We start from the raw sequence: 22286 nt of genomic DNA on the forward strand, positions 1-22286 counted from the left end.
TCGTTGTCCTATATGGAGTTTAGTAATGTACCTCATGCCGCGAGTATGTGGGCACATTTTCCAACACATATAGAAGGTGATGTCTTTTTTTCACGTGACACGTGATTTCTTTTCCTTAACGTCCGCTATATTCTCAGCATACACCGCATTCAATGACTTTCTCATCATAGTACCTCCGTACTGCGTTGCTTCACAATGTTCTAGTTGTTGACGGTACGGAGGGTGCTAGCTTTACATATATAGTGGGTCACTTGGAGTCTCACGTGACTGGCCATCTCGTTTCAAACTATTTTGTCACAAACTCCCTGCACAGTGGTAACCGGCGCCCCTACTCTAGTCCATAGGTAGGCTTATGTAACAGAGTCTACTGAAGTGTGTTGACTTAAATATGAACAGCTTGTACGCTCTCCCAGAGATAAGATTATTTTTTTAATTCTGTGATTGCATTACTTACCGGAGATTGCAGAGATGCTTTCTTTTTGACTCTTAGGTAATGACTGAGACCTCCCTTAGCCACTGCTTTTGTATTTTGTATATTTTAGACTCTGTGTCAGAGTATGTATTCCTCCCCTGCACCCTAAGCATTTGTACATCTTATTCTAACCTAAACGTCGGTTACTCAACTTTCAATTGGTGTGCGTATATAGGCATTTGTATATCGTACCTTTTAGCAAAATGAGCAGGATTTCCTCCTCAGAAGCACCTCCTCCACCACAGTATATACAGTAAACAGACTTTCTCGCCAGCCACGGCAGACCACTTCTGCCACGTCTTGCTCCAGGTTAGAATTATCACGAGGGTTGATAAGGTAAGGCCCTATCTCTAAGCTAGCCCCTAAAGGGCCATTGTCAATCCCAGGTGACATGCGAGTGTCCCCTGCCATTATCACCGGACAGGGTGCTTTGTCACACATTCTAGTCATACTTTAAATACTCTTTTATTTGTAGATATTTTCATAGACCCTGTCTGCATTTACCCAAACCTTTTCTCAAGTAATCTAAGATTTGAATAAAATGTGTTTAATCACATTCCTAGAGTCCTTGCATCATTGAGCAGCTCTGATAAACACTATAAATCAAAAAGGCTGGCACAAACCAAGGTGTGGTGGTGGCACAAACATCCAGGGAAGTGAGAAGTCTTGCACAAGAAAAAGGGTAGGTTTAGGAGATGGTAACTCTGAGAGGATCAGGGTCTCTCAAGGGCAAATTCAGGATTTACATCCCTGATGGGGACTCGGCAAAGAAACGACAGTTAAAACAGTCCAGGGAAAATCACAAGTACTAGGGAACTAGAATAAACGTTTTGGTCTGACAACAAGTATGGCTTCTGTTATATGATCAGTCCTGGGTGCAATCTGAGTTTAAGGTTATTCTCTATGTTGGCAGAGACTGTCAGTGATGGGGGCGGGGGCAGTTTGGCTGAGAAGTTGCTGCTCTATTTGTGAATCACAATGCCACTAGTTGTACACTAGTTGTACATGAAAGGTTGGTGTTCGCTATCTGGCTCCCGATGGGCCATCTCTGCCTGTTTTGACATTAATATTCAGAACATTTAGAGAACAAATTAGGTTGCACGTGGTCGCCTGATAGACTTAATACCTGATTGAGCTAGTAAAGCTCCCGAAATACCTCACTGTCCTTTTACATTGGTGCCCTTCCAAGTATGGGTCTCTGAAGCAGAGAAGGTGGTAGGAGGTTTACTATTGGCATTTGGACTGTGAAAACATTTGCATTGCCATGATAGGGATTTGCAATGGTTCCCACATTCACTATTTGGTGGCTCTCTAACGTGCACACCTCCCCTATAAGCACCCCTTCTAAAAATTATTGACACCCACCTTGTCATAGGTGTGAGTAACTACGATTCAGCACTCTCATCTCCTCTCTGATTTCCTAGGCGTATATTAAGGGTGATTTTATTTGTGTGTAAATCCTTACTTCCTCGGATTACATAAACATAGTGAATTACGTTATTTCACTATCCTTTAACCTTGTAGATTTATTTTCAACATATTTTTATTATGCCTTCACATTAATACAGAAAAACACTTTGGGTGTTACAACCAAAACCACAGCCTACATTCTCACGATATGGGTAAAGCCCCAATCTCTTCACAGAAGAACAAACATACCTCAACCACTTTTAAAAGAAGTGAAGGAGGATGTTTTGGGGAGTCGGGGGGGGGGGGGGGTGGGGTTGAGGGGGCTAAGAAAAAAGTATGGCTAGAAAAATAGGTTGAGTGAATGTTTGTGGCAACCCGACACTATGTTTGTGTCCAAATGTCTGCAAAAAGAAACAGAAAAGGAATACCCATTTAGGTAATGGCCTAAGTAATGTTTGGGTAACACAACACCTGCCACCAACCCTCAAGTTGACTAAATTGCAAATGGGTCGACCCTCTAACAGCTTTAAATAATAGAACCAGGAACAAGAATAAAAAGCCAGCACATATCACAGCATTCAAATTGGAGCCTGTATAGCACCTGATGTCTGCCCTTGGGCCAACTTCTTGAGAGGGTCTTGCATCCTCCAGCTATAAAAAGACATAACGCTGCCCTCAATCAAAAACCATAATTTTGTCCAGATACCTAATTGAGGACGCTAAATCTAACTACATCATGGACTTGTGGATCATCAACATTCCTAGTCTTTTACCCAGGAAGGTGGCCTTCAAGCCCAGAAAGAGGAGAGTACTGTGTCCATCCATTGCAAGTGATTTGAAACTGCCCGCTTTGCTCAACAGTTCCTCCTGCACATAAGAATCGCTTAAGACCAACACCACTGTTCCTCCATTAGTGTCATTCTTTATTTTTTTACATTTGTAGAGCACAAATAAACCCTTAGGCATCTAGGCGCTGTTGCTTACATCAATTTACATGTTTCCTTTGGCAGTTGGCCTGAGACAGCAGTATATTACGTTACGGTCAGAGAGTACATGGTATATGCATAGTTAACAAAAATTGTACAATATACACAGTTACGGGGAGGTTCATAGGATACAGGCTCTGGTCTAGAGGGGGTGGCTGATCAGGCAAAGAGCCAGGTTTTAAGGGCTCTTCGGAAAGTCCAGTATGATTTTTCACTTCTGAGAGCAAGAGGTGGAGAGTTCCATTGTTTTGCCACAATGACTGGGAAGCTCGCCCGCACCCCTGCCCCTGCTTTTGATCGTTTTAACCTAGGTTGAGCTAGTCTGTGACTGCAGGTGGGTCTGGATGAATTCCCAGTGATTTTGTTGACTAGGTAGGGCGGATCGTTTTAGAAAGGCATCTGTGTGTGATTGAGAGTGTTTTAAAGGTGATTCTCTCTCGAATGGGAAGTCAGTGAGCTGCTGTCCTTGCTGCAGACATGTGTTCTGACCTGGGAATGTTCAAAGCTGCCTGTAGTGCATTATTTTGAATAGTCTGTAGCTTCTGAATGTTGTATAGATACATGCCAGCAAAAAGCACATTGCAGTAGTCCAGTCTAGCGCTGACTACCGTGTGGGCGATGGTTAGGCAGTTCTCTGTGGAGAGGAAAGGTCTGGCGGCATTTAACAATTTGGTTGCATATGCCGCAGAGAAGGCAATAGCATTTACTTGGCGAGACAGGGAGAGGGTTGCATCGAGGTTGACCCCAAGAGTCTTTACTGCTGGAGAGACTGGAATCCTGGTTCTATCAATCTCAAAGGCTAGGTATTTGGGGTCAAGTTGTTTTAAGGACACTGGACAGGCCTACCAGAAGGAGCTCGGTCGTTTTGTTCAGACAGAGGCCATGATTTGCCATCCAGGCTTGAATAGTTGAATTGATTGAGCTCAAGGTTGCTGCGTCATTTGAGTAGTTGCCAGAGAGGGGCAGTAGAATTTGCGTGTCATCAGCGTAGTTGGTGTATGTGATGCCACATGTATCCAGGAGGTTGAAAAGGGGTTTTGTGAATATATTGTATAATGTCGGAGAGATGCATGAGCCTTGTGGGACACCGCAGCTGATTGGTGCGCAGGGGCACTGGCGTTCTCAGAGAAGACTTTAATCACGCGGCCTTCCAAGAAGGATGCCATCCAGGATGTCGCTTCAGTTGAAAATGCTGCTGCTGAGGTGAGGTGGTTGCAAAGAATTATATGGTCAACCAGGTCGAAGGCCGCAGAGAGGTCCGAGAGGAGAAGCAGGGCAGATTTCCTTCATTCCTAATCTCATCAATCTGGTTTTTCATTGATGATTGCGTTGTCCAGGATGAGAGGCAATGAGCTTTATGAATTTGAAATGGTGGGCCATCTTCCCATGAACCCATAGCCAAATCCAGGATTGACTGCAAAGGTGAACATAACCTGGACAGGTACATCTGTTCTGAAATGCGAAGGACCTTACATAAGTTGCTTGTCAAAAGCTTTCTACACCATGCGTTCTTTGATCTCCATTATGCTCTGAAGATGAGCCCCTCCATTAGTTAGCTGTTTTTCCAAGTATAAAAAAAGTACCATCATCCTTTGTTCCTGTTCACTCACAGTGATGTGTCCTTCCAATGATTTCAACCGAGCCTCCACTGAAGTAAGTAGTCATTCCACTTTTTCTACTAGATCACTTCCATGACATCCAGAAAACCTTTTTAACCCGGAGAGGGCGAATGCATTCCCCATGGTGGCACCTCTGGCTTCAGGGGCACGTGGGTCTAAAAAAACCTCTTTTGCCTTTGTGTTCCCTCAATTCATCAGTATGCTATATCCTTTGTGTTCTCAACGTCTTCCCTCTGACCACTGTTCCTGCCCAGTGTTCGAGGGTTAGCTACCTTAGCTAGTAGTGTTCACTCACCCACCAAAAACAATTGAGCCTGCTTTCTCGGCCAGTGCCATAGATCTTTCCTAAAGTTTTCCCTGCCCAAATGAAATGTTCACGCCAAATAAATCCACTTGGATGAGAGGAAGGGGAGTTCAGTTGTTTGCACATCCGATCTATGGCCTACATATGTCTCGGACGGAGTTAGAGGATAACCTAACATAAAGGGAAATAACTCCATGTATGCATCTCAACTACATAATGCAGAGAAAGTGAATTAACAAAATCCCTCAAAAGAGCTTAAGCTAAAGGACAAGAGTTTCAAAGTAAAAGTCCTAATCAGGAAGTCTCCCACATGTCCTCCAAGAACAGTATTTATTCCAGATGTCTCTGGTGGATTTGCAGGATGGAAGGGTAGGCAACTCAATAGGAGATCATTCTAGAATGGTCACTGCAGGAACAGAGGATTAATGAAAATGTTGTGTAAAGTTCCCCTCTCTAAAAGACCAGAGGTACAAAGCCAATTCATACTCAAATCTGAAAGAAAACTCCCAGACATCTGCCCAAGACAGTCCATGTTCAGCAAGTCACTCGGTGTCTCAGGATGTTTGCATGCTTATGTCATGGGGCTAGTGTTCTTATCATGGATTGGGTCTTTGGGTTCTTTTTCCTTGTTGTGGTTTTTGTCTTGGCTCAGTCCTAATGCTTGGCGTAGTCTGAATGGATGTTTTGGTCCAGGAATGAGGAGGTGACAACCTCAGAACAGCTACCTGCACAAGACATGTCTAGTAGCCCCCGTGCACTAGTGGTTTCTGGATAAGCAACACTGGTAGTATACTCTCCTTACCTGGTATTTGCCGGTATAATGTACTCCTCCCATCTGGGTTTCAAGCCTTGGCAAAACATTGTTCATTTAGCTTGTGGCCTCACTACTCCCACCAGGGCCTGAACTATAGCTCAAAGCTAGCTTTGCTATGTTTCAGCAAGGTTTCTGTAGTTGGGTTGGTGGCCTCCCTATTCCGGCCAGGTCTAGACTATAGCTCCTAACTAGCTTTCCTCAGAGATTTGAGTATTCTCCCCAGCAGTTTCTGAACACAGGTCAGGAGGTCTTTCTGCCTAATCTGTCCCATCAACCGGTCTTCTCCCATGCTTAGTCGGCTTGGAGCATAGCTCAGGGGAAACATGCTTGTCTTGGAAGCAAGACAATATAGAACTGCATGGGTTTGATACCCAATCCCACGCTTAGAGGCTAGGCTCTGGCCTGAAGCACAATATAAAAGCCCAATTAATTTTTTGTAACTTTTACTCTCTGCTTTCTTAGCCAACACCCCTTCTTGCTCCCCATGTCTGGAGCAACTCAGATGCAACTCCTGATTTTTCTCCTTTCTGCTTCACTCTTGCAGCTCAACTCTTGGCTTGCCTCTTCACTCCTGTTCTCCCTGGTCTTTCTCTCCTAAATCTTTCATCACGCTCTATCAGGAATGCTGTCCTATCCCCCACACAGTCAAAAGCATTCCGTCTCACTCTATGCACCCGTTGATAGAGGGATTGACAAATAATGAGGGCTCTCAAGCGTGGTCCTGTTTCCTCATTAGATTTGTGGTTCAAAATAGCAGTGTGGGATTTTCAGTGACTGCCATACAATTTCTGCTAGACTCTAGTCGGAGCCCATAATGGAGCTTAAGCACCTAGCGTACGCTGTCTGCGCTCTCCCACTCAGTGCATTTACCCGAGGCCGGGACGCATGGACACTGACTAATTGCTTGCTAATAGTGCACCTGTAAAAAGTCTGGGGCCTGTTCACTCTGTGGTTTCTCCATGGGAAGCTGGTTCTAGGTCTGGGGATTATGGCAAAAGCCATATCCTTACCGTTTATGAAACAACTGCCTCTATGTCTACATGGGGTCCTGTCACCATGCTAGGTGCTGTCTGCATCCCTGATCTCACCAAGTAGGCACTTGGGGAGCTCTGGTGCATCTACCATATACTGCTTCCAGGGGTGGCATCACAGAGCAAGTGTCTTCTTATGCACCTACTCCCACCCCCGATATTCCTCAGGTTTCCGCTAGAGGCAATGAACAAAAGAACAGATGACCTTGTCACAATGCTTATTATACTTTACATAAAATATTTGATACATTTAAAATGTGCTTACTGTATGTTATTTGTGTATAACCTCTCCATTTGTATATTGTAAAATTAACAGAAACAACTTTTTTATTAGGAAATTGGAGAAATACTGCAGACCCGTGGTCATGAAGTTGGAGTTACAACTGGTAGAAAAAGAAGATGCGGCTGGCTTGATCTGGTCTTGCTCAGATATGCCCACATGATTAATGGTTTTACTGCGTGAGTAGTTTGCAATGGTGACTGTCGGATTACAGACTAAACATGTTGCTGCAAGAATTCCAGTTTCTAATCTCTGTTCATTTGGAGCAACAGTGTCACAGTATGAAGCTCATGTCCAAGATAAAGCAGCACTAGCAGCACTAAAGAGCAGAATAAATGTCAGTCCCGTTTGGTTCCGAGGCACAAAACATAACAAAGAGTACAAAGATTTAGGGCCTCTTTACAAGTTTGGCGGTGCAGTAATTTGGTTATGGCCACTTTTTTGATGGTAACAAAATAACTGCCACTTTTACCGTACCGTGGAATTCTAAGTTTGGCAGTAAAGTGGAGTATTCTCCTCCAGAAAAATGCTGGAGGTGAATTCTCCACTTTACCTCCAAAGAGGGTGTATTTACCACACAGTATTACGGCACACAGTAAATCCACCCAAAACCCCATAGGTTTCAATGGACTCTAAAAATGGAACTGTACACCACCATACCACCACAAATAATTCAGTGTTAATGTTTCGGGACAGAGTGGCGATAACGATAAACGAGTTAGGCAGTAAATCTGATTGACCACTAAAGCCGTAACGAGGCCCTAAGACCTCACTCGTCTGCATTCCATATTATTATTGCAAACATTGACAAAGCCATTCTATGTTTCTGTTATATGGGCATTTTACAGGGAATTGGCATTAGTGGGAAGGTACTCTCACAATTGCCTCATTACGAATTTTGTGGTAATTCAGCAGTAAGTCTGTCGAATTACTGCTAAAACAGTTTACTGTTAACCCCATAGATCCCGTGGGCTTACCACAGGATTCCAAATGGTGAAAGGGGAGTTATAAATCCCCATTTTCCGAATCAATAAGACTCAAAAGGGATGTTGGCGGAATTACTGCAAGTGTTTGTTTGTTTTTTTAACTTAAGTGAAAGATTTGCTTCGAGTATGATGCTGGTTGTAAATCCTCCCCTTAAAGGTCAAACTCAGAATTTGGCGGTGTGGTAAAAAATGCTGTAATTCCGCTACTGCCAAATAAATTGTGGTAACTGAATGACCACTTTTTATCACACCGCTTGTATGGTTTATTAGGAGAGTATTCGCCCTGATGAGTATTATAATTACCTTGTACATTGCTCCATTGCTCGCCAACTAGGTTTGTGCTTAAAGGAATAGTGTGCTCAAAAATCGTATTGTCCCGAGCGTTCGGGCATGTGGTTTTAAGCAAACTGTGATCGATCGTAAAAACATTTCCTATGCTCCTTACCTTAGTTTTCCGCACTTTTACACATGCGAAATCAACGAGCGGGACCTGGCCATCTAGTGCTAATCTTATCCGTGGATCGATCGCCCTAAGCTCAAGTGCCCCAGCGGCACTAAATCATATCACCCGCCCCTGAAGCTGACATCCCTATTCCTAGCGACATTCTCCACCTACTTTCATGACGTTATTGGGCAGCATAGCCAAACGCGCTCAGTCATCACCTACATCTTTAATGTCACTTGTCACAGAACCCGGAAATTCAACAATCACATCCTCTCACAGCACAGCGCGACCCAAATCGGAATAGAAAACACTATTTTTAAAAGAAAAATGAATCCTCTGTAATTTATAATGTTCTTTTATTTCACAATAAACACTCTGAGAACATCCGCAGATTTTCATTTAACACCAAGTTTTGAATGTCCTTGGGTTACAGCATCAAAACTTTATCATGAGGCACTCAGTGGTCCTTTCGAGAGAAGATACGTATTCGAAGCACCTTCATTCTCAAGGCTTTGGCATCAGCTTCTTGTTAGACCACAGTAAACGATGACAGGTTACTCCTTACTCCTTAGCTGGTACCGCCAAAGTGCATATCGTTCCCGGGCGATCGTCCCACATCAGTGTAATCGACATCCATCCATTTAGGCGTATCTGCCATTGCTGTTTGAAGAAACCGTCATTCGGCATCTGGAAACGATGACTTTCGCAGAAAGGAAGAATGTAGCTGTGTAGAAAACATATAAAAAATATATTTCAGTAGCCATTCTGTATTCAAATGATTCTACACCGGGTGAAACCTAATAACCAACACAAACCACAAACAATGGAAACACACGGAAAACCTCAGGGAAAGGTTGGAGTCTACGATGTGCTTGAGAGGTTAGCGCTGTGGTGTATGTTTAGCTCCCAATGGGATGCGAAAGCTGACAGAAAAATTTGAACACCACATAGACGGCATTATAACAGATTATTAGCAACAAACCTGCGGTTGGTGGAACCTGGGGGAGCCCAGACGTGGACTCCATGCTCACTGTGCTCAGAGAGGCGCAGCTCCACCTCAGTGATGAGGCACAACAAGGCTGAAACACATGTATGGGGTTGCTGTAGGTACTCTAGTTGAGAAGGGAATTGCCTTAGCATTTCGGTGCTGGACTGCCCATGCCCATGATAAAGACAAATATGCAAATCGATATTTCCCTTCTGTGAAAGCTACATTGAGCTAAAGGCGATGGCTGCGGACACTCAAAGTGTAAAAAAAAACACATATCGGGTTATCATGCCATGTTCTTTCTAGAGAGGGGTGCCTGCTACCCAATAATACAACGTTGATTGCACACACTGATATGCCATGGGACAAAGTGGTTTAGATATCACTAGCTTGCATAGAGGTTGTGTTTACGTGTCGTCACAATATGTCCCAACCAACAACCCATAACAATGTAAGTAAGCCATACCGGCCAGAAAATGAAACTTTTAATCGTTAGTCTATGTATAAACTCATCTTCAGTCAAACTTACATGATATTTGGTATTTCCATTATCTCGGCATAACACAAAGGGCCTGATCACGACTTTGGCGGTAACCCTTAAATCCGGCGGTAGCGCTAATACCGCCGGATTTAAGGGTCCGCCGAATCAGGGCTTCGGCGGATTTCGCCCCAGCTCTGAGCTGGGGGAAATCCGCCAAAAATGTGCGCTATTACCGCCAGCGGGAAATCCGCCGGCGGTAAGAGCGCGAAAATTCCCCATTGAGACCAATGGGGAATGGGGCATTCCCGAATGGGCTCAATGGGGACTGGTGAATTACTTTACCACCGAACTCGTGATCCGGCGCTATTAGCGCCGGGGAGTTCAGCGGTAGGGCTATTACCGCCGGCGGTAACGCCCAACTCGTGATCAGGCCAGTGTCCGCTCAGAACAACGTTTTTCATAGAATGAAAATAAATGTTCCAATGTCAAGTTTTAAAATAGTGAACCTTATCATTTTTTTGGGTGTTCCACAACTTCCGTCCTTCAATCCATAGCGAATCCTCCCTTTCTTCCAAGGTCGAACAACAATTGAACCTTGTTTTGAGCGTGTATGCCTGGTAACTTTTGTTTTTGTGAAGGAAAGCCACAAATCAAAAACATACTGTACAACTCCCCACAAGCAACATCAAACAAAGTGACCTTCACTCCATGGGAGCGATTAGCCCGCCGGACGACCAACATTGCATTTGAAATATGTTCGAAAAATAAACAAATTGTTTGTGAGCATCCACCAATGCCGCGCTATCCTGAATACTTTTTTAATCATCAATAGTGCTAGTGATTTAATTTTTTGGGGAGAACAGTCACACTTAGGCTAAGTAAAACAGATAACGTGAAAACCATTTTGAAATAGGCCCAATGACATCTTTCTACTATGCCCGAGAATCCATCTCTCTTTGTACAAATGCAACGCTCCCATCCCCAGCGCTTAGCTCAGCCAGCCCACCCCATGCCCTCGCCACGTCTGCCCGCATCCTGTTAGAGAGGAATGTGCTCTGCAGATAAGACACTGACAAGTCATAAATCCAAGTGCCCGTTCATCTCCACTGAACTTCCCGTGCACTAACAACCTACACCCTGCCTGGCCTGAGCCCACCAGCTCAGACCGTGAAGTTCCTTTCATGCTGATATCCATCTGACCCTCCCGTGCCCTGATCAGTCTAGGACCCACAAGAGCGGGGCGAACGCATGAGGGGGCAAAACAGAGTTACACTGTATTGCATCCTACAAAGGCACTTCTTGCAAAAAAAATTTGACAAAGAGGATACATTTGAAAAGACAATTTGGACGCTTTGGCCACCTATGTCGAGCTTTACAGACACCAAGCAACCACAGACATGCATGTTATCGTTCAAGATATAAATTAATGAATTATAAACCGTATTAAATGTGCATAATTAAATACTTCTTAATACTTTGAAATTTGAGTTTAATAGCATTGCATTGTTCATGTACGAACACTGCTGCAAATCATTTATACGGGGAAGTCAACTGTTAAACGAGATTCGCTTTAGGTGGACAGGGCACGTTTGCAATGTTTTGTGGCAATGTATGTGTCCTAGGATCAAAATCCAGATCGATTCCATGAGTATGCATGTCCAACACAGTCAAAGTGAGATCTTTCACAAACTTGAATTCCATTTCCTGGTATATTGGCTTGGCCACCCATTGTTTGCTTCGTTTTGCAAAGGCCAGTGTGTAACAAAGCATCCCAAAGTTTCCTGCAGTTCTCGATTGTTCTCTCCCTATGTTCTTGTTATGCGCTAATACTGCTAGTAATGTCTGAGCTTGCACATATTCTATGCCGAAATACAACTTTTTGGGTCTGTACTTTAGGCACATATTGTGGAACACTTCCAAATCTCCAGTGTGACAGAATTCTGAGAGTCCATTTAGGTCTCTTGAAAGAGTTTTATCAAACACAACTTCTCAAGAGCTTTGTGTGGAGGTGAAGATGGAACCAAACACTTCTTGCGTGGCTGCTCCTCCGATAAAGGTCCATGTGCACATTGGTGAAAATGTTGGCATTCTCTCCATGAGTGAACATTGGAACAGTGGTGCATTAATGAGTGCCATTTTTCAAGTAGAATTTCCACAGACCCATCACACGTTTTGGAGCTCTACGAAAGATGGTTGCTGAAAGACTGAGACCACTGTAAAATATTTTCCGAATGCTTCTTTTTACCAGCAGCTGTAATTTTTTTATTGACTGATTTGGCAATGTGCCATACATCAAATTGATGACTAATGTTTGCAAACTGCTCTCGCATAGCCTTGGCTATTGAAACATGTCTGTCAGTGGCTATGAGGTCTACTTGCATTCCCCTCCATTGAAGATGTTCCAGGGATTTTATGAAACCATGTTTCTGTATGGCCTCAGAAGATTTTCATTGGGACACATGCACGATCTCCGAACTCACAATTTTTTTGTTTCCATGTCTTGAAAGTGGTATGTGCAGTACTTTGCTGAAAATCCAGGGCTCTTACACTGTCTGTTGCCAGCTAGCCTGAACCGTTTGCCTGAGAACATGCTTTCAATGGACATTTGTTCAATTTTCCAGGCTTAACTAATAGCGGGGAATAAGAATTCTCTTTGATATTTGTAGTACTGCGGCTGAGCAAGGAACTGAACTCCCACAAATTGACAGAAACTGGACAACTTACTAAAAGTCGAGCCACTAAAAAGTAAAGCTGCTGAACAAAATAGATTTCCAGCTGGCGCTTTGCCCAGCATCGGTTGAGCAGACCATGAAAATGTATCATGGAGGTGGACACAGCTGGCTTGGATTTTAAGGTTAGTGTCTTGTAGTTCACGAGACACGTGCACCAATGGCTGCTCGCATATTTTCTCCCTCAATGTATGGACACATTTCAGCATCTGTATTATCTCTACCAGGCAGCTGTCGAATACAATGTATTTCTGCTCCTTTATTAGCCAATCGTCCTGCATGATTGTGGTTTGTGACTCAACTGTGGTCGACAAATCGGCTAAACTAGAAAACTGTAGTCGAGATCTTTGGCAAGTTCCTCGGTCAATTGCATAGAAGCTTCAGTCTCTGTTAGTTCAGCTTGTGTTATTTGCATACGAATTGGAGGAACCATCAACGTCGATGGTTTATTGGATGGACCTTTTTTTGCGGGTGTAGATTGTGTTAAGTGGTCTGCAAGGAATTCCAAAGCATCTTCATTATATTCAGTTTCATCTTGTAGCGTTCTCACATTGTAGCAATGGCCTAAGAACACTTTGCTGGCTTTGCCGGTCACATTGCATTCAGTTTCAGGCCATTGCGCACAAGCATCACAAGTCTGCTTATTGAATGGACCACGCTGCGCCTCAAATAGTAGTTGCTCCATGGTGAAATCTGTTAGGCAAGTGACATCTTTGGTTTCATTTGTTGTCTGAGTCTTTATACTTCTTTTCCTTCTGGGCCTCTAGGAGATGGGTTGTAAAAACATGTTCAGTGTATAGTACACATACAGTAGACAGCACTTTAAATACAAAAAACATGTTATGAAGAAAACACCAGCCCAAAACAATTCTAGAAAACGAAATTGTTTGCTAGTTACCCTTGTTTTCTTGATTTTCTGTGAAACCGTGGTCTTCTCTGTAACGACCGCACCAGCAAGCTGATCCACCACCTCTGATTCATATGCCTCCTCTTCTAATTCCACACTGTGTGTACATTCCTTGAAGAATAGAATATTCATTAAAAAAACAAAAGTCAATCATATACTTTAAATCTTTTTTTTTAAAGTGTGCAATGAAAGATTAAAATCTTTCATTGCACACATCGCTTACACACATAACCTCGCTAACAGTGCACGTCATTTAGTCAAAATATACATTTCGAATTTCACCTGATTGATGGCAAGTGTACTTGATCAGAGATCACTGTGCAAAACATACTGATTGTAATGTTGCCCTCGAACATTTTGCAATATATTCTCCGTTATGGAGGAAGTGTAACGTTAGAACTGAAATGTGAAAAGTTTGAAACACTTCACATTTATATGCATTTCACTGTCTAATAGTATCCAATGTAGGATTTAATTTCTTTCCTTCAATGTAACTGTTAGTACGCATACCTCATACTCTGGACCAGCTTCAAAGGACGATGTTATTGTAGTCGAAGTATCATCACCCCCCTGTAACACAGTACTTGTTTTAGTACGGATGAAAACAACAAAATGGAACAGAGACAATGGGATGCAGACAATGGTACATATAAAGAGGAACCCATAAATGACACCTAGTGTAAACAACCAACAGGATACATGAACATTTTCATATTATTGGAAATTCCAAGCATAATACATTCTCGTAAAGGAAAAGTGAAATAAAATTACCTGCTAAGCGCTTGAAGTTGTAGTTGACTCGTGAAAACAAATGGATGCAGAATCTTGCTCCTTCATTTTCAGTGCATTGTCATGAAGTGGTAAAAGGGAAAATTAGATTTGCTTTAGATATGTAGGTAAAATGCAACTGTCCAGAATATAAACTTCTGCAAGTCTGTAGGGCTCACCATTGGTATACTGGACGCGTCAGTGGTTTCGTCACTTTCGAGGGTCTGTGCTTCCATCAGTATGCTTTCTTAAAATAAATGGACACATCAAGCAACCGATTACAAAAACATTATGCTTCTTGTGAAGGGCACTATGACATTGTTTTCCATGGTCATAATTACTTCATTTGAGGCTCCATAAACTAGGGACAGATGTGTAATAAAATGTGGCATAGTTAAAATGTAATACAATCTGGTAAATATGCAAACTTTAGTAAGACACATTTATACCGGAAGCACCAATCCATTCATGGAGTTACCTGTTCAGTACCCGAACGCCTACTGCTAATTCATCATCTGTGACTCACCAGAGGCAGTGTGTGCATCAATAGAGTTGGAATTGCATTTGGAAGCAATTTATGAAACATTCTGGCTCGACCCTTTTTGTGTTCGTCGATTCGTCGTACATATCCTGGCTAAAGTGCAGGCTGCAGATCTGGAATCGATTGGCCCTCAAGTCTCCAAAGACAGCCTGGGCTGTCCACTGCAAAACCATGTCGGACCCTTCTTCTTATTAAATGAATATCCTTCGGGAATGTATGCAGGATTGTGCCTTGACTTTTTACATGGCTCCTAGAACTGCAACCCAAAACATACAAGCAGGCATTCTTGACAAAACGATAAGAACTGTATTAAAAAAGTATAAAAAATTACAAAAAAAATTGTACTGAATGTATGGGATTGATGGAAGTATATCACAGTTTTCTATTCCACGTTTGTTTTGTTCAAAGAAGCAAAACCTGTGTATCGTAGTCGAATACTACATACATACAGAATTGATTGATATGACGCTAATCGTAACTTGTTACTCGTCCGTTGAATGCACTTTAATGCTTCAAAAGAAAACATGCTTATAGACATGGTCCAAGAAAGATGCGATTCTATTACAATTGACAATGATAACAAGTACTATATATCGAGATCAGAACACTTGAAACATTAGACAATGCTAAAGTCATTGAGATGAATGAACATTAGACTACTGGGTACATTCGGTCGAAATAGATAGACATTTTGAGATGAATATAGTGAAGTTAAAAGGTGACCTGCCCGTACCTTGACTAACAAACTATTGGATTCAGCAAGCAGGGGAGTTAGTAGCAGGGAGAACAGGTAGCACGATCAAGAGTTGACTTCCGGTGCTCAAAGATGTTCTCTGGATAAATATCAAGGGGTTTATAAAGGATTAGAAAAGTGGGTGTGTATGTGAATGTGTGACATGTTTCTGGCGTGGTCTGCTTCTGGGGAACTTGGAGACACAGGATCTGGGGAGGCGGTGTGTACAATGACCTCTGTGCGGAAGATACCTTTGAAGTGTACATGGTGTTTGCCACCTTGCCCGTTTAAAATGGAGGGGGGATGGATTGTTGCAGAGGAGGTGAGCGTAAAAGGGCTCCAACCATTATTTCATGTCCCTCATAAACAAGTTAGCGTGACCTTGATTCAGTGAAAAATTGAAACAACTATTCATGAATGCTCTTTTGTATTTTATTTTGTTGCTGATGTTGATGGCACAAATATACTGCACATTGTATACTTCGGTTTGCAGCACAGTGTGGGAAAATCCCTTGTACTGTCTGCTGTCACTGGGGAATTTGGTGCGAATGACTCCAACAGCACAGGCGGGTATTACTCGTCGAATACGGTATCCAAGCCTCCCAATAAGCCACCATGTAAACAAACGATAGGCCACCAGCCTGTACCACCGGTGGAAGGAAGAGAAATCTACATACTGTATTCAAATGAACCTGATCAGTGTACAAACCTTAGTTGAAAATGCATCCTGTATTCTGTGGCATAGTTGCCCGCACAAATGTTACTTCATGGATCAATCAGCTTGGGCTTTAAAGTGTAGACACATTACAAAAGTGAACACCCATCCAATCCATAATGTTTGGGGCACAGAGAAATATTGTTTCTTAGTTGAAATTGAAAGACACATAAGATGACCACTACGATTTCCCAAAAGCGCGAGAAATGTATTGAATTGCCAGACTACATTCATTTGGCAGTGATAGATCAAAGTTACGACAATATAGGAGACAAACAAGAAATGTTAGTGGCCTCAGTGGTCTAAGTGACATCAAATCTAGAGTACACTTACTCGTTACTTGGATTGTGACGGCGAAATGTTGCGCGAAGTTCGTGCATAAGCACCATCATAATCCTCAACACTGACCATGTGAGGCAGGCTGCCCTGAAGTCATGCAGCTCGGTAACGCAAAGCGGCGGTGTGTCTTCTTCCGATATGTAGGCCAAGCATCTAGCGTTATCTCTCTCCTCCTTGGTTGGCATGGCCTTGCACCGATTGCAGGTACACCAGGTGGAAACGTCTTCCATGCGACTGGGCTCTGGCTCTGGATTCAGTGATTCGTCTTCCCAACTGTCATCCAATGCACCATCGTTTCGGGATCTTTCTTTATCAAGTAATTCTGCCTCGAAATACTCCGGGCATCGTACTGGTAGGGCTGTATTATTGCCATTATATGACAAAATTAAAATTGATAATGCTAGTACAATTATCTGTTTGCACAGGCTCCGAGCAACGAAAATAGCTGAACAGAGCAGAAACGAGTCACAGACTATACAAAAAAAACAGTGAAACGATTGAAAAAGCAACTCTGTTTTCTTATGAGAAGCAGTCTGTTTATACTTATTGAGGAAAGAGGTGTCCTGCCATTTCCATGGAGACACGTCGTAAGCTGGTACTCAAAGAACGTTGACGCAAGACGTTAGACGTTCATTCACGTTGTGAAATGGGCCGTACGCATCTAGTGATGTCAGCTTCAGGGGCAGGTGATATGATTTAGTGCCACTGGGGCACTTGAGCTTAGGGTGATAGATCCACGGATAAGATTAGCACAAGATGGCTGCGCCCCGCTTATTGATTTCGCATGTGTAAAAGTGCGGAAAACTAAGGTAAGGTGCATAGGAAATGATTTTACGATCGATCGCAGTTTGCTTAAAACCACATGCCCGAATGCTCAGGACAATATCATTTTTGACAAAATACAAAAATGTAAAAATCAAATCTGTTTCATAGAAGAAAATGCAAGTAGTTTTGTAGGTTGACAAACTCCATGGAAACGGCTTTTAATTGTGTAGTCGCCATTATGCATTGGTAAGAATTTTGACCTGAAAGGGTTGAAAGTGCTGAGAATGTGATATCGTTTTCATGTTCAACTCGGTTTTATGTGAAACAAGCTGATGTACCTGGGCTACAAAGTAATTACATTTTGAATATGGTTTTCCACTGCTATCCTGGTTGCCCCTTTACGCCGAGCATCTGACAACTGCATCAGCCTGTTGTCTGGCTTGTCTCTGTTCGGTGTGTCTTGCTGTCTCAGTGCTGCCTGTCTACTTGGCTCGTGCTGGAGGGTCTTGATGGCGTTTTGCAACTCTCTCTGCTGATATGACTGCCTCTACCCCGAGCATTAGACGGCTTCCCAAAAGTAGATTGTCTTATGGGTAGCATGATTATTGAATGACAGGTTTCTTGTCTCTGGGGATGTGTACTTCTTGGTTGTCTATAAAACTAATTACCTGGATTTTCTTGTATTAATTGTCCTGGATTACTTGTACTAATGGGTCCTCTGTCCCACGAAAAGGCCCGGCTAGTAAAAGCTACATGTTTCTCTCCTAAAGGAAAGCCTCAAAATAAATACATACACATCAGGGTTCAATAAAAGTTCTATTCAATGTATTGTGTGTGTTTTATTTATGTGTTTGGATTAATCCATCCAGCCCACCATGTGATGCGGCTGGATAGAATGTTGAGAAAAAGAAAAGGAAAGAACAAAGGAACAGAACTCCCCTGCCCAAAAATGGGCTGCACAGGGGAGAAAAGAATCCAAAGGGGATTTTGAAAGGAGAATGACAGTTGAAAAAACAGTTAGAAAAAGGAGAAAGAAAGAAGAAGCCACAGAAGAAGGGCGAGAAGAAAATAAAAACAGAGGGGGGGAGAAAACAAAAAGAAAATATCTCTTTGGAGGAAGGGCTCCGTCTCAAGCAGCCTCCGCAAGGCATAAAGCCATTAAGTTGGGGGGGGGGGTGGGGGGGGGGGTGTGTGTGTGTGTGTGTGTCTGTGTCTGTCTCACCGGGCTATGTGTCAGGGGCTGCCCACAGGGCCATGGCAGCAGTTGGCCTGCCCGAAGGCCAGACCGGACGGGCCCAGATGTGTAAAGGGCCCAGACAGCATGTGTGGGGCAAACACGAACTGCCCAGTCTGGGCTGCATGAGAGGGCGTCCCAAACCAGGCAGCTGGCTTGGCCCTAAGTTAGCTTGCCTGGTGGCTGGCAAGGCGGCCCTTTGAGAAAGTCCTCGCTGGCTGCATCTGCCAGGTGAGGTGCTGGAAAGCCTGCTCTGCCCCTTCAGTGAAGAGCATGAAGCTGAAAGTCCCGGGCTGCCGCGTCATTGCAGCTAAGGGGGAGAAAAGCCAAGGAATGCTATGAGGATACAGGTGAAGCTCCGGTGGGCTACACCCTGCGTCTCGGTGACCCATTGCAGAGGGGGCAGGCCATAAGAGTAGCGGGCCGTGGGCGCGCAGCGGTGAGCCATGGTGGCGTCCCTGCTGTCATGGGAATGTCACCTAGTTACAACACAGTGCCGCAGCGGCGTCCCCACATCACAAGGGACGTCGCCTAAAGTAAAGATGGTATCCGGGGGCACATGGTGATACTGGCAGTCCCCACATCAGCAAGACCGCCCGAATACTATAAAGTGGCTGCAGGGTGCAGTGGTGATTGAGGGTGAGCCACCAGCCTATAGGGCCCACCCTGAAGATTTGGAAGGGCCGCAGGAGCAGCAGTGAGTGTGGGTGCCCACCCAACCTATGGGGGCCTCCCTTAAGGTGGAAAGTAGCTGCAAGTCGAGGCAGCGATGGGTGTACCCCCACGCGGGCATTTGGGCTGCCCAAAGACCTTGAAAAGAGCACAGGCCACGGGTGCGTGAGTGGCCCCATGTGGTGGACGGGGACACCCATGAAAAACAACCAGTGGGAACAGGCCCCAGAAAAGCGGGGCCAGGTCCCCTACAGCCCAGCTCCATAAGGGGACAGCAACCACCACAAGGGAGAGCACCACAGGTACTGTGAATGGGATGACTGACTGCAGCAGTCACCCTCGTTGTGACATAATGTTGTATATGTTTTATATGGTGTTTGTTAGTGTATACATGTATAGAATAGAACTGTTAAGCAGGGGATAGAGTGGGGGATTACTTAGAGGGAATGTTAAGCAGGGTATATGCTATGTAGGTTGTAAGTGGATGGTATGTATAAGGGTGTAGTTGGGATGTACCCTGGTGTGAGGGGCCGCCTAGGTAGGGAGACCACCCACAGAGGCCATTTTCTGGCCTCACATTCTATGTGGGTGCTACTGGGATTAAGGGAAGGGGTCTGTAACTCATGACTCACACTATGGGTCCCCAAGACCACTAAAAGTATGGGTGAGCCGACGTAGCAGATGCCCCATATAAACAGAACTTGCATCAGGGGGATGTTAGTAAGGGCAGTAGAAATGTTTAAGAAACTTTGTGTTTTTAGAAATAAAAAGGGATCCTCTTTGGGATCTCCATAAAATCCTCTCTGGTGTCTGTGTCCAGGTAATTAGCTAAGGACTTAGGGTGTGGGGTGCTGAAGAGGAGCACCTTCGCCCCGTAGTACACTTTCAGTTTCAAGGGGAAGAAGAGGGCAAACTTGATGCCAGCTGGTGAGCAGCTTATGTCTAATTGAATCGAAGGACTGTCGTGCCCGATGCACTTCCCTTGTGTAGTCTGGGAAGAATCCAATGCAGGAGCCATTAAACGTGATCAGACCATTTGCCCCTGCCCTCTGCAGTGGAGAATCCCTGTCTCTCTAGTTCAAGAGCCTTGCAATGACAATGCGTTGGTGGGCTTCCTTCACAGGTCTGCCCACTGGCACCCTATGGGCCCTCTCTACTGAAAAGACGTTGGAAAGTTTCTTCGGCGCCAAAAGATCCCTGAGCCACTGCTCCAGGAGGAGTTCCATGCTAGGCCCTTCCGCTTTCTCCGGCAGCACCAGGATGCAGAGGTTATTCCGCCTCGACCTCCCCTCAGTGTCTTCCGCCCGGCTCTCTAGGGGCTTGAGTTTCTGGGATAACAGTGTTAGTTGCTTCTCCATCTTCTTCACTGCATCTTCTGTGTCTGATATTCGCTGCTCAGCCTCCCCTAACCTCGAGGACAGCTTGCGGAAGTCCTGTTGTACAAAAGAGACCTCCAATGACAGCCCATCAATCTTCTCCTCTACAGCGGACAGAGACTCGGCAATGGCTCCCATGATGTCGGTGAGCGAAATAGCGGAGTCCTGCACCGGAAGCTCTATATTGGGGGCGCTCTGTGTGGCAGGCCGCGCAGCAGCAAGACTGTGGACTGCAAACTGGTCTATCTTATTCTGCTGCAAAGCTTTCTTGCTTTTTTCCTTTGCCATATTGCAGTGGGGGGCCTCTCCTATCAGCATGCTTCCCTTTCTCCCGCACCGCCCACCAGCAAAGGACCGCCTGATGTCGGGTTGCCTTTCAGGGTCCCCTGCACTGCATCACCCACGCGTTCGTTCACCTCCATTTGCAGAGAGAGAGTTATTGCTGTGCCTGGCTCCTCTCTCTCTGTCTCAACCAGTGAATGGTTGCCAGACCTCCTTCCCATGCCACCAGTCCGGGCATAATTGGCACTACTTGCGGGTTCCCTCAACTTCCCATGTGGTGGTCACCAAGCATTAGTTGCAGCCTCTCGAGTCAGAAGGGCGGGTGAAAACACACAAGTCGGCTGTAGGCAGATGAGAGTCCCCAGAAGAGAATGGGCAGGTGGAGTGTTTGGGGGGTGAGGGAACAGTTTCGTCAGCGGATTGTACCCGCCAAAAGCAGGTGACTTGAGAGGTGTGCTTCTGGAGTCCTTGAGACTGCCGCCCCAGTTCTCTGTGCTTTGGCCCCTTGCACCGCTCCTCCTCACAGCTATTCATTGGCCTCGACACCGGGAGCTACAGTCTACGAGGCCCGCGCCTCTACTGAGAGTTGATGCTATTATGGTCAGGCCCCCAACCCGCCACTGAGAGGGAAAACTCAACAGGTGCGGTGGACTCCGTCCATCAGAATGCTTCCTCCCTCCGCCACTGTCTCTGGGGTCCACTGTTGCCAAGGCACTCCTCTGCGCTGTTGCTGTTCGGTCTGCAGTTATGGCCAGCTGGGTCCAGAGCACACTCCGGCCTCCCCACCGTGCCACTCCAAGGGTAGCTTGCTCCACGATCGATCGGGCCCCCTGCCCCCGCTCCAGGGACCCCGACTCCCCCCTACCCCCTCAGGAGGAGGAAGTACTCACCAATCGCGGTGAACTCCTCTTGCTCTGCCGGTACCCCACCCGTCCTGTGCCTCCAGGGCCCCCCTCCCCCTGAGCGCTCCTCTATTCTGCTGCTTGCCACACCATGAGCTTTAGTCGCCAGGCCCGGGTGCACTCCAACCTCCCCTCTGTGCTCCTCTGCTGATTTCGCTTTCGGCAGGCTCTCTCGGCGACCACCCTGTGGGCTGTGTCTCCTCTGGCAGGACCAAAAGGCCCCCAGGACGTGCACAATATGGTGATTGCAGCTACACAGCTTCAGCCAGCTGCCGCTGTGGGTCATCTTCAATGTTCCCTCTGAGCTGTGCGCATGCCCAGCTTCCTTCTGGGTGCTGCTCAGAAGAATTTTTGCAGCGCACACAGACAATTCCACCTGTTTAAAAATAATTAATAAGGCACAAGCCACAGCAGGTGTCTAAAGTGTGTTTTCTCTCAAAATGATGCTAAATTACACTAACTATTCTTGAAATTCTGGTCTAGCATATTTACATTGCCCTACTATGT

The 22286-nt window shown here is 45.0% G+C and overlaps 1 protein-coding gene across 1 annotated transcript in view; it reads left to right on the forward strand.

The window, feature by feature from the left end:
- The window catches only part of ADSS2 (adenylosuccinate synthase 2), an 888588-nt gene that overhangs the window by 687703 nt on the left and 178599 nt on the right, over positions 1–22286 (forward strand). Inside the window, exon 10 of the mRNA XM_069607967.1 lies at positions 6971–7095. Coding sequence (XP_069464068.1) covers positions 6971–7095 — 125 coding nt within the window. The remainder of the gene's footprint in view (positions 1–6970; positions 7096–22286) is intronic.

The sequence above is a fragment of the Ambystoma mexicanum genome, chromosome 4q, assembly GCF_040938575.1.
Source record: "Ambystoma mexicanum isolate Mex_15411 chromosome 4q, UKY_AmexF1_1, whole genome shotgun sequence".
Classification (NCBI taxonomy): Eukaryota; Metazoa; Chordata; class Amphibia; order Caudata; family Ambystomatidae; genus Ambystoma; species Ambystoma mexicanum.